This window comes from Patagioenas fasciata, chromosome 2, assembly GCF_037038585.1.
Source record: "Patagioenas fasciata isolate bPatFas1 chromosome 2, bPatFas1.hap1, whole genome shotgun sequence".
Classification (NCBI taxonomy): domain Eukaryota; kingdom Metazoa; phylum Chordata; class Aves; order Columbiformes; family Columbidae; genus Patagioenas; species Patagioenas fasciata.
Genome location: NC_092521.1, coordinates 13255215 through 13270433, shown reverse-complemented (window position 1 = coordinate 13270433; position 15219 = coordinate 13255215). Strand labels below are relative to the sequence as shown.

At 43.8% G+C, this 15219-nt stretch overlaps 1 protein-coding gene across 3 annotated transcripts in view; it reads right to left on the bottom strand.

The window, feature by feature from the left end:
- TMEM65 (transmembrane protein 65) overlaps positions 1–15144 on the bottom strand; it is a 34879-nt gene extending 19735 nt beyond the window's left edge. Inside the window, exons 1-2 of one of the 3 annotated variants that reach the window (XM_071803805.1) lie at positions 14570–15144; positions 11357–11596 (exon numbers count right to left, since the gene is read on the bottom strand). In XM_071803805.1, coding sequence (XP_071659906.1) covers positions 11357–11596; positions 14570–14909 — 580 coding nt within the window. In that variant the 5' untranslated portion in view covers positions 14910–15144. Of the gene's footprint in view, positions 1–6603; positions 6685–11356; positions 11597–14569 lie in introns of all 3 variants that reach the window. The other 2 variants (XM_065830873.2, XM_065830874.2) reach the window with 2 other exon arrangements.
- Positions 15145–15219: the final 75 nt, after the last annotated feature.

The window sequence follows — 15219 nt, the reverse complement described above, 5'->3', positions numbered from 1 at the left end:
AACAAAGACAGATGTATGAGCTCCCCTGAAGTCCTTAAGAAACTATGCATACCTGTCTGCAAAAAGGAACACCACAGGAAATCACTGACAATTTAAGTTCCAGCTATAAATTACACTCTCATAATCTGTACCTCTCTACATAAATCCGTAATGAGTACGGAACACAGCAGCAATGAAGCTGTTCTTAACTCATAACCTACTGCTGGAGGTAGCACAGCGGATTCATCCCCTGGGTACCTTTCTTCTTCCCGGCCCCACGTAGCTCAGCAAAGCCTGCGGCTGCCTTTGTGGAACCAGTCAGACTCCAACACCTGACTCTCCGCACAGCCAAAGCCAAGCCGCAATGTCAGCTATCTTTGGCAAACGACTGAAGGAAAGAATGTTACATGATATAATGTAAAAATAGATAAAATACACTTTACATAGAACTTGACCTCAAGGTGTTTTCTTTCGGCTTTTATGATGTAAGAATACAGGCTATCTGTTGCGTTGTTATGCAGCTGGATTGCTTAGGAACTTATTCTGCAAGTGAATTTTAAATTCTACTAAAAGAATTTGCTCTGTTCATGAAAATGACTTGAAATTACTAAGATTATTTATTTTTGTAAATAAAGTTATATAAGTAAGGAGGAACAGGGACAACAAAGACTGCTGGACTCTACTCTTTCTGTAAGTAAATAGAGTTCTGACCAAGTTTACTTTTAACTCTTTCAAGAAATTGTCTTTATTCTGCAAAACAAACAAGGAAAATTCTCCTCCTGGTCAGTGTTTCCACAGCCTTTGATAAGTGGGAGGATTAACTTTATAGGTTGCAAGTGCATCTCCGCAGCTTCCAGCCGCAGAGCGAAGGCGAGCGTGAGCATCACACCACTGCCAGGCACGGCTGCACACACGCTCCACGGCCTCTGCTCTATCAAGTGCTACACATCTGATCTGTTTATTTAAACCCAATGTTGCTCAGTCTTCCCATTAAACTACTCAATGTCAGCTTGAGAAAGACAGGGTTCTGCCACATAGCACAGTCTCTGGTTTTCAACTTTGCACGTTTTCCTTTCTCCGCTGCTTTTATTTCTACCTATTTCTTCGTCACAGATTCACCTGGGAGCATGCAGCACTCCTGTGAGCACTGAAATTACAGGTTCCACCTCCAGTCCTGCTAATCAGCTTGAGAATTATTAAATTACTAACACAAACCCCCAGCTGAATCCAAGAAATCCAATGGAATCTAATAAATTTAACACTTTCCCCCTCTGCAGTGGAAAGTATTCTGTGGCACTAATGCATTGCCTCCATCAGTGACATACCTGTAACACCAGGATTTACTGGAGACCTTAATTAAATTTGTGTTCCTATGTTTTTTTTCACGTTGTGCACTGGGGGCTGATGTCAGTGTGCCTCTCATCTACTTGTCCAGAATCCGGGCAATGTTTACACAGCCTTTTCTCCAGCAGTGATGAAAGACACAGATTCAGACTGAGGATGCTTTTTGCAGCGCTGAAGCCAAGTGCTGTGTGATGCAGTGGGGCGGTCACCGATCCCACAAGGAATAATACTGGATGGAGAGCCAGACGAAGGGAGAGGAGACACAGCTCCCTGCCTAGCCACAAGGTGAATTGTGAGGTCAAAAATGCTCTTCAATATAATTTCAAGTACTTGACAACACTAAAAAAGTAACCTGGGAGATGCAAGCAGTATTGCTCACTAGCACAAGTCACCGTCTGTGCTGTTGGTGACAGAGTGATCCCAGCACAAACTCCCGCCTGAGGCACAAAAACCCTCCCGGCACTTCTTGTGAGAGAACAGGAGAGGAAGAACCTCGGGTCAAATACAAAACTGCACCCTGAAGTGACCTAAAGTCATGCTGCTGCTGCAGGGGGTGACTCGATACTTTTCCTCCTGTTCCTAAATTCCCCCCGATCATGTATTTGGGACTTTTCCCAGGCCCAGGGAAGAACAGCAGCGTTAGCGTGGGAGGCAGGAACAGGACTGCACACCCAGAGGTTTTCGGGGCAGAGGGGATGAGAATGGAACCCCCCTGTGCACAACCTGGGTGAAGCCGACGGTAAATCTGCACCATACAGACAAATCATATCTGCTGCACATCAGCTCATCCACAGCTCATCTGTGCAGACTCTTATCCCACAGTAAGGAAGCCACCTGAAATTTTCCTCCATGGCTGGGAAAGAATAATTAAATGAGCTCTTTTTTCTTCTTATTAACCGAGCTTTTACACAAGGCATAAATTGCAGTAAAACTCAGCGATACTAGTGTGCAACTGCAAAAATGGAAATAAGCAGCATCTGAAAACAAGGCTGATCAGATAGGTTCCTAGCATCCAACTCAAAGAAGTAGACCAACAGTGAAAACATTAAGAAAATGAATTTTTTTTTTCTTTCTGATAAACCAGATCCAATAAATGAGTAAACAACAGGATGCATACATTTCCAACTGCAACCACTCATCTTCGACATGGGCCTCTTGTGCTGTCTCAGATCCACAAACGCACCTTTTGTTACGTTCCTTCTGTTCAGGGAGAGGGACACAGAATCACAAGAAGCACGTCTGATATTTTCAAGAGGAAAAGGTCACCAGGCTGATTATTTATAGCATCTTTGTCACTTTTGCAGCTACCAATTTACATTGCTTTATTTAATTTACTCCATAAAATAACACAAGTAACAGGAAAACCAGTTAGGATTCCAAGCTGCTGTCCCTTCTCTCTGGTAAAAATATTCATTAGGTAAGATGTTTTTGGATCCAGCTGGCAATTCTTACATGGAATCATAGAATAGTTTCGGGCTGGAAAGTACCTTTTCTTCATCTTGAACAAAACGGCAAAATTTACATTTCTAACATCCCATCTTGTGCTTTGTAAAAATCAGTTAATTGCCAGGGCTTAAAGAAGCAAAAAAACAGCTGGACTGAAAGGCTATTTGCAATCTGAAAACCCAAACTGATGGTATTTAAAAGAGCAGGTGGCTAAAGAAATCAGTTTGTTCCGTGCACGTGTCTCTCCAGTCTTCCATGAAACCAAATAAATCCAATAAGCCACAGTTTCTGCCCATCCAGCTCGCCATGAGAAGTGGCATAATATCCTAATGGAGACTGATGATGCACACTTTCAGTGTAAGACGAGTTATAGCGAACTGGCCAGCAGTAAGGGATGGATCAGTGCATAAAGCCAAAAGCCATAGTGAGCAAGTAACTGAAAGCCATGAAGAAAAAAGTTATTTTAACAGTACAATAACCAGAAACTGATGCTGTCTAAAAGAAAAATGCAGCAGGTCAAAATGCAAAAATTAAGCATTTGGACCTGAAGAAAATACCAGCACTTGGTGGTAATACATGGTTATACACACCAGCACCGCCCAAAGTGACAGGGACAAGAATCACATATTGTGTCCTGTGTCTCCTCCCAACCCTGCCCAAAGGCTTCCCAGAACATATGAAAAAGATTGCTGGTGTCTGGTCACCAGGTCCCAGACTATCTCCAAGGAGTGAGTGACCTCTGGGAAACAAAGGCTGGGCCACTGGTGAGACCCATATCTCTGGCTTCGCTCAGTTCAAGTTGGCCTCACTGTAGAAGCTGTTTTCTCGCAAACTTTTCTATTTTTTTTGAAATTAAAAAGATTTTCCAAAGTTTCATCCTTCCTCCAGGTCATGCAGGAGCCTTTCAACCAGGATCACTGCCAAACAGCAAGGCAAGGTTTAGTTCTGAAAATGCCTATGCTCTTATCTGACATCCTAAAAACTAAAAAGTATTCAGCAAGCACATTGAGGAAAGGTTTTATCCTTGGGTACAAGCAGTAGGCAAGAATAAAATAAGCTACCTGTTCCTTACATCTGCTTTATGGCGATAGGTGACTTAGAATCATAGAACCATTTTGGTTGGAAGAGGCCCTCAAAATCATTGAGTCCAACCATAACCTGACTCAAGTGCTAAACCCTGTCCCTAAGAACCTCCTATCTGCGTCTTTTAAACACCTCCAGGGATGGTGACTCAACCACTTGCCTGAGCAGCCTGTTCCAATGCCTCATAAACCTTCCCATAAATAATTTTTTTCTAATATCCCATCTAAACCTCCCCTGGCACAACTTCAGGTCATTTCCTCTCATCCTATCACTTGCTACTTGGGAGAAGAGACCAACCCCCTCCATGCTACAACCTCCTTTCAGGTAGTTGTAGACAGCGATAAGGTCTCCCCTCAGCCTCCTTTTCTCCAGGCTGAACAGCCCCAGTTCCCTCAGCTGCTCCTCATCAGACTTGTGCTCCAGACCCCTCAACAGCTTCGTTGCCCTTCTCTGAACTCTCTCCAGCACCTCAATGTCTTTCTTGTAGTGAGGGGCCCAAAACTGAACACAGAATTCAAGGTGCAGTCTCACCAGTGCCAAGTACAGGGGGACGATCACTGCCCTGGTGCTGCTGGCCACACTATTCTGATAAAAGCCAGGATGCTCTTGGCCTCTTTGGCCACCTGGGCTCACTGCTGGCTCTTGTTCAGCTGCTGTCACCAACACCCCCAGATCCTTTTCCCCCAGGCACTTTCCAGCCACTCTTCCCCCAGCCTGTAGCGCTGCCTGGGGTTATTGTGACCCAAGTGCAGGACCCGGCACTTGGCCTTGTTGAACCTCAGACAATTGCCCTCAGCCCAACGATCCAGCCAGGCCAGATCCCTCTGTAGAGCTTGATCACTGTAGAACTGATATAGACTACATCCCATCTCCAAACACAAAATATTGCAGTCTTCAAATACATTCCTACTTGCTCCTTTTATTATCTAGAGAGAAACATCTAAGTTAAAATAAATGACCTCTTGGAATTTGCCAAAAGCTAAAGTATGTTAATTTGTCAAAAATTAAATTTTAAAAACCGCAAAGAAAACAAAACAAAACAAAAAAAAACAATGAACCTGATGAGCCTATCACATACAAACGGAAACCAGCAAATGATGCAGCAAAAAAAGGACAGCAAGTAGCAAGCATCATTACAGCTGCTAGTGTGGATATTTTTTACTAATTAACATACAAATATCTAAAAATCCAAAGTAACTGAACATTGGAATAAACAGCTGATTTGATTTCCTGCAGTTTTGAATGAAAAATACACTCTGGTGGGTTAGAAACAGTATTTGTGGGCTCTGCCTTAAAAAGCTCCCCATGTTTCGGAGGAAGCAAGGGTTTCATTTCAGGCACCGGTTAGTCACATCCCAAAAATTTCAAGGGGCAGATTTCTTGTTAAAGGAAGTTCTTACATACAGCAACTAAACAGAAACAAGAACATGTGCTTTCAGGTTCTTGAAATAACACCATGCTTATTTAAGGAGAAAGAAAGGGGGGAGGAGGCACAAGGCAGCTCACACATACTAGTCCAGCCTTCTCCAGTCTGAGAGACTTCACTACCGGAGGAGAAAAACAAACAAAACCCACACCACAAACACAAAACCACACCAGAGACATCCAAGACAGCTTCCTCAAGCATTCTGTTTGCAGATATACTTACCTTCTTTTTCCATTTACTTTTTCTTTTTATAAAAGATTTTCTGCCAGAGATACCAGCTGCCCCAATAGTTCTGTATTTGGACTGATTAAATAATAAATAAGGCTGACTACAGCTGAGAGTTCTCAGTTGAATAAGTAAGCTTTAAATAATTTCTTTCTTATAGCAACTGGTAAACTTTGTTTTCTTTTAATTTTGATTACACACTGAAACAGTACCTCTGTGTTCACACAATAAACATGATCCATTTCATTCGTGCCTATTACATGGAGATCTAAATGCTTCTAATAAATCACTCTGAAAGGTTTAAGTTGTAAGCAAAAGTTGCATTGCAAGTGATCGTTCCTAAAAAGATCTCAATCACAAGCACCCCTCATGCCAGATAGGATAGCAAAGCATAAAAATCTGTCCCCTGGTAACTATAAAACATGTTGTTTTTACACTAGTCAAATACAGTTGCAGAACAATGGCTCAAGGTTTAGATCTTTTTAAAACTCATGATTTTAAAAACATTCGTGCATGACAACGATTTTGCACACATCACATGCTTAAACACATGCAAAAGATGGAAAACAAATTTTAATTGGACCAGTCTTCTATTTTACCTTTTCTAAACTATCAATCCAGGGAAAGGCAGCTGACTAATGATATTTTTTAAACAGTAGTATTATTTATATATATTTGGACCATATAATTTAATGCACATCACTTTCCTAGGAAACAGCATAAGGTCAATGCCACTGAGCTTTTTCAAGCAATTGAAGCTGTTTCACAGCCTGAAATCTCTGGTCGAGTATTATGTAGAAACGATGCTATAGCTCAGGAGAATTTCTGCAAGATCAGGACTTAACACACTTGTGTGGCCACGTTAAGATTAAGTCCATGAATTATTACTGGGTATCACTGAAATTCTTGAAACTGGCAGCTTTCTATTAAGATAATAAATAAAAATCGTGTCCTTTTATTTCTTGTGGGAACACATGCCAACCGCATCAAAACAAGCAAGCACAAAGTCTGTCAAACCAGGAGCCTGCTGGCCTTACGCAACGCCACATCTCAGCAAACACATTTTTTTGTTTGTTGTTTTTTTTTTCTTTTTACTGTACCAAAAGTACTGGTCGTCTCTGCAGATACTACCTCCTTCGCTGGCTTCTCCAGTGGTACCAGTGGTTTAGGATATCTGGATGCTACAATGAGTTTCCAAAAGCAAGACAGCAATAAGTCATTATGTAAAATCTTCCCATCAACACTGGAGTATCCACCAGCAAGGAAAGAGCTTTTATAAACTCTAAGACAGCTGGGTTTCTGTAGGTCTTGCATTAATCCCACTTGCATGTTTGCAGGCACTCCTCTGCAAAAACACGTAGCAAAACTTCCGCATTTACGCAAAGAACTTAGAATAGAACCTGTTTTAAGTTATAGCATAGAATAGTTTGGCTTGGAAGGAGCCTTAAAGATCATCTAGTTCCAACTCCCAGCCATGGGCAGGGACACCTTCAGCGAGACCAGGTTGCTCAAGGCTCCGTCCAGCCTGGCCTTGAACACTCCCAGCTATGGGGCATCCACAGTTTCTCTGTGCAGCCTGTTCCAGCACCTCACCACCCTCATGGGGAAGATTTTTTTCCTTATATCTAATCCAAGTCTCCCCTCTTTCTGTTTAAAGCCATTACCCCTTGTCCTATCACTACATGTCCTTATAAAAAGTCTCTCTCCTGTTTCCTTGTAGGTCCCCTTTAGGTACTGAAGGGCTGCTTGAAGGTCTCCCCAGAGCCTCCTCTTCTCCAGGCTGAACAACCCCAACTCTCTCAGCCTGTCCTCACAGGAGAGCTGCTCCAGTCTTCTGATCATCTTCATGGCCTCCTCTGGATTTGCTCCAACAAGCAAGCAAAATATCAGAGTATGGAAGAAAACCAAACCACAAGAGCAAAGCCTTCTAATACCCAAGTAACATATGCATGGCCCTGTCCCAAAGCACCATCTATATTAGTGTGAATAGAATAAGCCTCGGTAATGGAGTTTAAAACAGAAAAAAAAATACTACCCAATTTGTTCCAAGTTAAAATCCTATGAAAAATTTTCTATATAATTAACATTTCTGTAAGATACTATGCTATATTGAGATTATGTGATGAAAATTCCAATTTGCCGAAGCTACCCAAATTTGCAGTTTTATTGTAATTTAAAAATGGAAGTCCAAATAAATCATACACATTCAGTTGAAATAAAGCTTAAACATGAAAAAGCACCACAATAAAGACACGCAATACCCAACTGACTAATGCAACAAGTGCTAGAATGAACAACGAAAATAGAGATCTTGTACCGCCCAAGAGTACATTTCAGAAGTGAGGTTTTGTTCATGCATTTTTTGTTTTAGAGTTTCGGCATTTGGTTGTGTTTGGTTTTGTTTGTTTTACTACACCTTCACTTTTGAAAGGTTTCTCGAGGCATGGGGCACACCTCTCAACAGGACTTCAGAATTATTAAATCTCCTAGCTAAGGCACCCCATGCAGCACCCATACGCTCCCACACTCATCAGCATAAAGAGCAGCCATATCTTGAGATGGGATGGACAAAAAGAAAATCTTAAAAATTAACTAAATTTCACTCCCTGTCCCAATTCCCTGAATAGGGCAGAATGCAGAGCCCCGCTCTTCAACACCAGGCCTGGGGAAGCCACAAAGGGTTCATGCACGCACTATTTCAGATACAGAAGCACATGACAGCTAAGGAGCTGAATGCTGCTCTTGATTTCTTCCTCTCTCCACCACAGTTCAAGAAAAATAGTATCAGAGTACCTAGAAAAATAAGTAACTCCTATTCCTGGCTCCTTTCGTATTTTTTTCCCTGGCAAAATGGTACCAATTTCAAGAAAACAGCCAGGATTTAATATTAGTGTTAACTAACACTTAGGGTTCAGTCTTTTATAATAGTCTACCTTATCAAGGTAATAAAGTATGAAGCATTACATAGATGACTACCATTGGAAAATAGAACAGTTCTCTATCTGTAGATTTTAAGGAAAATCAGTAGAGTCTGTGTAGTGCTCTTCCTTCTGCACTCTGCCTTCATGAGAAGGCTCGATGATTTTGGAAAGAACAAAAAGTTTGAGAAGCAAAGAGAGATGGTTTCCATCTGAAATGTAACACTGCTCTCAGCACCGAGTGTTTTTCACTCAGCGGTGAGATTAGCAATAATCCTGGTGTACGCTGTGACGGCCTAAGGACACAAAGGGACCGCAGGCAGGCTGGGAAGAGTCTGTCATTTTATCAGCTTGAGGGGGCACTTCAGCCCTGCAAATTAGACTCTTGCCCGCAGTCTGCCATAAGGCCTTTTCCCACAGTAGCAATCAAACACTAGAGTTAAAAACCTATTTATGGACTTAGGTCACAGCACGGGAGAAGAGGTAGATGATCTTTCTCCACACACACAGCTCAAGGTTCACCTGTTGTTGGGCCCAAGGAGGAGAGAGGGAGAAAGAACCATCCCCCACAGGTATCATCAGACCTGCCAAAACACCGGTTACTTCTCAGTGCTCAGTGGAACGGATGTCCTCCCAAAAAATCTCACACCTCCACTGCGAAATCACTCTTCAGACAAGACCAGTAATTCCAGAAAGGATCGAATTTTGCTTTGTTCCATTAAAACAGGCTAAGTTCTACCAAAAACAGGTACTAAAACCTACGTGGTATCTAAACCATAACAGCAGATGAACTGGTTTGTTTGCATTAGCAAGAAGCCTCTGACTTATGCTACAAAAGGGATCTTTTTCACATGAGATCACGTTTGGAATGCCTAAAAACCTCAGTGAAATCTTTTTGATGACATTTGCAGTCCTAGGAATTAACTTTTCTTTTTGAAGTTGTGGAAGTAGGGACATCAAGGCTCTAACACTCCCTAAGCTATTTCAGTAAACTGAAAAGTTCATGAATTTTACACCAGATCATAAACCAGAGATGTTTCTTCCGATATCAAAATCGGACTTCACACAACAATAGCTAAAAGCTCACAAATTCCTGCAAAAAGATCTTGCCCCACCTGTCAGCTCTATTGAACAAATGGAAGTGGTGCCCTTTCGATGGCAACACGTTTGTTTTTCTTTTTTATAAAAAAGACAAGATGCAGTAACTTGAAATTATGAACATCTTTCTATGAGAATGCACCAGTTTGGTCAGATTATGTATTAAATCGTGTATTGTATGACATACCAGTGACTTCAAAGAATACCTAGCTAGAGACTGCATTCTCCAAAACCTGCAAATTAAACCAACAAAACTAGCTGTCAAGACTTCACTGCTATTGGGTTTTTGCATGTTCTCCAGTTAATACACAACCTCAACAGGCAGTGAAACAAGCAATTACACTTCAGAAGGCCTTTAATTTCGTGATCACACCACAAAGCCTCCAATTTAAAATATAAACCACAACTTGGTGGTTTGAGGGAGTTGTGTTCAATGTACATACACTATATATCAAAAATATATATCTATATATTACACATACACAAATATATATCATGCATACATATTTTATGTATATGTACACAAAGATAGAATTTTTTTTCCCCATCTTTGCAACAAAATATGGGAAAATAATGGATTCACTCACTACCAAGACCTGAGATTTCTTAGAGGCCCTAGACAGCCATGGGGTTAGTATTATTAATGGAAAATGGTTACATCTGGGCTCAAGAATATTTTAACCCAGCACACATAAGAACAACAGCACCCTTAGAAGAAACAAAGACACAACACACATGCTAAATTCAATATTTCTTAGCTAAGCAAGTCAAACCCTTTATTTTTTTCCTCCTTGTTGCTGGGCTTGCTGCACTGCTGAGAAGTGTTTTCATGAATCATTTTATATCATACACTGGAAACTAAAGGTAGAAAACCTGAATATAAGCCCCTTAAGAAAGAAGTTACACCTTTCTTCTAATACCACTCTATAGAAGGTCAGAAGCATTAAATCATTCTCCACAATGTCAGCAGGATTTTAACACATTCATCTCCCACATGCAAGAAATGAGCAACATGAAGGAGGATTTGACCGTTTGTTTCTAACAAAACTAGGCCTTGATTATGGGGCACCACTTCCACAAACTAGAAAGCAGAACTACTACACTTAAAAGGAATTGGCCTATTTGCTATGTCAATATTTCTGTAACTATGAGGAAAAAGAAATACAATATTAGTATTCAAGTCCACACGCATCATCTCCATCTGGTGCGGCTCACATGCTTAGAAGAAACACAAACTGAAATTTAAAAACTCTGTTTCAAACACCTTCCTGGGAACTTACTCACTTTTCCAAGATGGGAAAGAAAAATAAAAAAGGGGGGGAGGTGATGTTTTGACTTAATTTTAAGATAGTTGTAAAACACAGATTATAGTCTAAAACAGGACAGTTCTCAAAATATCTTCTAATTCCATCAAGACTCAGTTTCATTGCCTCTCCCCTAGCTTCTCCTATGCAAAACCCATCTATTATTTCAACTCAGGCTCGCAGATAAGCAAGCACAGCTCCACAGCCACCCTCTATCACAAGTCCAAGGATAAAGCTCTGTTTTCTGACTGAAAAACTACAACAAACAGAAGAACCTCAGTGTTTATTAATAATGTCAGTTTCAACAGCTAAACTGTTTAGAGGGACTCCTGGCGCTCGGCATCTGGAAGCTCTAAGCGTCCAGATGCAAAAGTCCAGGTAAGACAAGTTGACTGCAGGAACACATTCCAAGCTACCCTGTCACAAACCTCACCTACAGATTTGTGACTACAGTGCAAAAAAAGATGTGTTAAGTTTCAAAAACACTTCAAAGACTCAACTAACTTATCGGTTAACAGCTACAACCCACCTACCTGAGGACTGTCCTTCGGCGTAGCTGCCGCAGCAAAGGGTGGATTTCCCTGCAGCCTCTGCCATTAGCGGAGGCCACAGATAGTGTGTCCTGTCATATTTCGCGCTAGGGCGATTAGTTGATGGAACTGCATCCTTCTGGTGGTGGGGCTGGGAATGGGCTGAGGGACAGGCCCCATTTGGTTCTTGATGTGCCCAGGTCTCCCCATATTGCTGACAGCTTCCCCTAGCTGATATGGGGTCTGTTAGGGCACAGAAGAGGCAGTGAAGGAAGAAGGTCAAAACTTAACCCGATAAGGACTGTGTTAAGAAGAGTACGGACTAAAACCTCCCTTTCCATATAGAAGTATGAAAAGATCACAGGCACGAAACAAGCTCAGGCACCATGGCAGCACTGCATAGGCATCTCATGATCAAGGAGAGACTGATTTTCCAGATTCAAGCAGGACACAGGAATTTACCCAGTAGGTAGAGAAGTGAATTTGAAGGCTGCATTCGGATCACTTGCATAGGAAATCAACATAAAACTAAAATTAGCAATCTCATCTGAAGAATCAGCTACTGGGAGCTACAGCATGTTGCCACCGAATGAGATGATCGAGAAGAAACCCAACATCTCTTTTTATCTTGATTGAACTCAGCGGTTGTAAAAAACAAAAGTGACACTAGTGGACTGGAGAAAGCACTTGGAAAGCAGGGCACAAGTAACTCTCACCCCATCTGCTATTCACAATCACTGCAAACCTATGTACATCATTCCTACACAGTCACCGTTTCAACAGTAGGACAGAGCAAACATATAAAAAATCATCTAACCATAATAAAGTACTTTAAGTACAGAACACCAACATCTCCTCCAGAAATCATATCATTTTCTTTCCAGTGCAGCTCTTCTACACACTTTGTTTTCTTCTGGCCCTCCTTGGTGTTGACAGTGACAATACACACCCGACACTCCTCAAGAGCCTGGCTCTGCGTTCACTGCCTTTCTCAATGTAAAATCTAAATTCTGTCAATATCAATATCTGCAGCAAACAGCGAGAGGCAAACCAACCCCCCCAGGGGCTCCTGGCATCACTGCTCCCTCCTTCAACTCAGTGTGGCTCACACAGTGCGCACCAAAGAGGATCCTCTGCTGTGGGTGCATCTAGAGAAACCCGAACACCTATTTTACCAGTGCTGAATGATTCCTGTGCCACATTTCCGCTCTTGTTCACATGATTGTAGTTCTCTAGAACACCGGGGAACGTACATGAGATATGCACTATTGTTTTAAGATTATTTTTTTTCCTCTTATTTTTATTCAACAGATTTACTAGAAGCCCTTCTTGGTTATGGCTTTTCTTTTTTTCCATACACATGCAGAAATATGAATTCATAGATTTAAAAGCTGACAGCTGTTATCATGCTGTAGTCTGGTTTAAAAAAAAACATGAATGGAGCTGGCTAAAGGAAAAGATTATTTTTGGAAAAGTTTTATCAAGCTACTGGTTGGGCAGTCAAGAATCTGGCTCCAAGGACCAAGGTCTGATGGCATCACAACATTTTGTGCAGCCCTAACCTGTGAGGCTACAACACTCATGACTGCGGTTTTGTTGAAACAATCTCCCTGGCAAGATTAATGCTTACAGTCTCGGGCATAAGTGAATTGCAATTTCCACTACTGAAATAAACATGCAGTGTACTAATAAGCAGTAAAGTCTCTAAACTCAAACTAATGCTTTTGTTACTGTCTCCTAAATCCTGAATCACCAGAAAGTCACAGTATTTTACAGAAATAGGCTTTCCTACTATAGCTAACAACAACTGAGCAACAAGATATTAAACAGGACCATCTGCTGAGTTATCTCTGTATAAACCTTGAGATGCTATACTAAAATGCATTTTCAAGTCTCATTTTGATATCCAGCACATGATCCTGCAGGTATACAAGGCACTGCGAGCAGTCCAGTTTCACCTGAGCAATACCTGCTGACATAGAAACTCACACAAAAACCTCAAGGCAAAGACTCTGCATACACTGACAAGGATTTATTTAGGAAGAGTATTAGTTGTTAGTATTCAAAAGTTAGTGTCACCTTACAGCTCAAAGCATACTTCCCACTATGTTGGAAAACAAAACTGATTCACGCTCTGCAAAACGGCAGCGTTGCTCTTAAAATGAACCATTTAAGTGAACTACTCTCACTCTGCCTAGAAACACTAGTGTTTATATGCAAGTGTGCTATAAACAAAACCAAAGAAGTACCTGAAAAGGTTCTGTCTCCTGACAGAAGCAGCGTTTCTACGGCTGATCCCTGGACCTGTTCTCTGCCCACCACAGGGCTTCTTCCAGACATATACAGAAGAGCCACCAGGCACAGAAATGCCCTTTCCAAGGGCACGCCGCTATCAAAGTCATGAAGAGGCCTAGATCAAACAAACCCTGATCTCTCACGCACCTGCTATCATCTTTGTTAAAATAGGGACCGTAAATTACAGCTGAGTATCAGAAGTACTGAGGTTGTAATTAGGAGAATTTGGTTTTCTCTGATTTTTGATTTGTTTAAGGAAAAGCATCAAGCTGGCAAGAACACTTGGATCAAACAAAAAGAGAAATCACCATTAATTATTTTAATTGGTGTTGCATGGCACTATATTCAGAGACAGCTCTAAAACCCCTCCAGCACACACACACCTTCCTGCCCAAGAACCAACACTTCAGAAGCAAAGACGGCAGCTCCTTGTGCAGGGAAGTGTAATTCATGAATGAGCGCCCAGAGCAGCAGCAGCCCAGCGTCTCTCAAGAGGTCTGAAATCAATTTACCGCTGCGCTGGCGTCAAAAGGATTTTCTGAAAGGCACTTTCCTGCGCCCATCCCGAAAAACGGCCACCCACGCCCCGCCGAAACTCCTCGAGAGGCGACAAGCACACCGAGGATTTGGCACAGCGGGTCGTTTCAGGTTCTGAAGGTGCTGCAGATGCTTCTGGAAACTAAACTTCAGGGTTTGTGCCTCGTTTATACCCGGTTATGCCAAACCGCGCCGGCACACGCCTCTCAGTGCCTCGTCCTGCCGGAGTTTCCTACGGGCTCGGCCGCCCGGAGGAGCCGCTCGGGCGAAGGCGGGAGGACCCGCTGCATCCAGCGCCAAACTTCGAGGGCTCAGACCGGCGCCGGCCCGGTCCCCCCACCCCCGCCCGCCCTCAGCGCGGCCCCGGGCGGTACCGGCGCTCACCTTGGGCGATGGCGATGGACTCGAAGCGGTGCAGCTCCCGCAGCAGGCAGCTCCGCTCGGTGGAGTGCAGGCTGTAGATGAAGTCGCGGGCTCCCTGTGCCGTATTCAGCGCCTCCATCGGCTCCTTCTTGGGGTGGGTGCCCAGCGCCCTCCCGGGCGGCGCAGACCCCCGCGGGAGGAGCTGCCCCTCGGCGCCGCCCCGCAGGCTGCCCAGGCGGCGGCGGCAGCAGCAGCGCGGCGGGCCCCGCAGCGAGCCCAGGCAGGAGGAGGGTGCGACGGCAGCGCCGGGGCCCCCCGGCCGCCCCAGCAGCAGCGCCGCCCGGCCGAGCCACGCCGACATGGGGCAGGGGAAGGGCGCGGCGCTCGGGCCGCCACAAGCGTCCGCCGCGGAGTCCCCCCGGGCCGCGCTCCTGCGGGCCGGTTTCAGCGGGGCCGGGGAATCCGCACCCAGTCACCGCCCCGCGGCCGCTCCCGCCACAGCGGCGGCGGCGCCGCGTCCCGCCCGGCGCTTCACTTCGCTCCGCGCCGCTCGGGCCGCCTCAGCCGCTGCCGCCCATGGCCCCGTGCCGGCGGCAGGGCGGGGCGCAGGGCGGCCGGCGGGGGCGGCTCCGCGCAGGCGCGGGGAGGGAGCGGCAGCGCGGCCTCCGTCG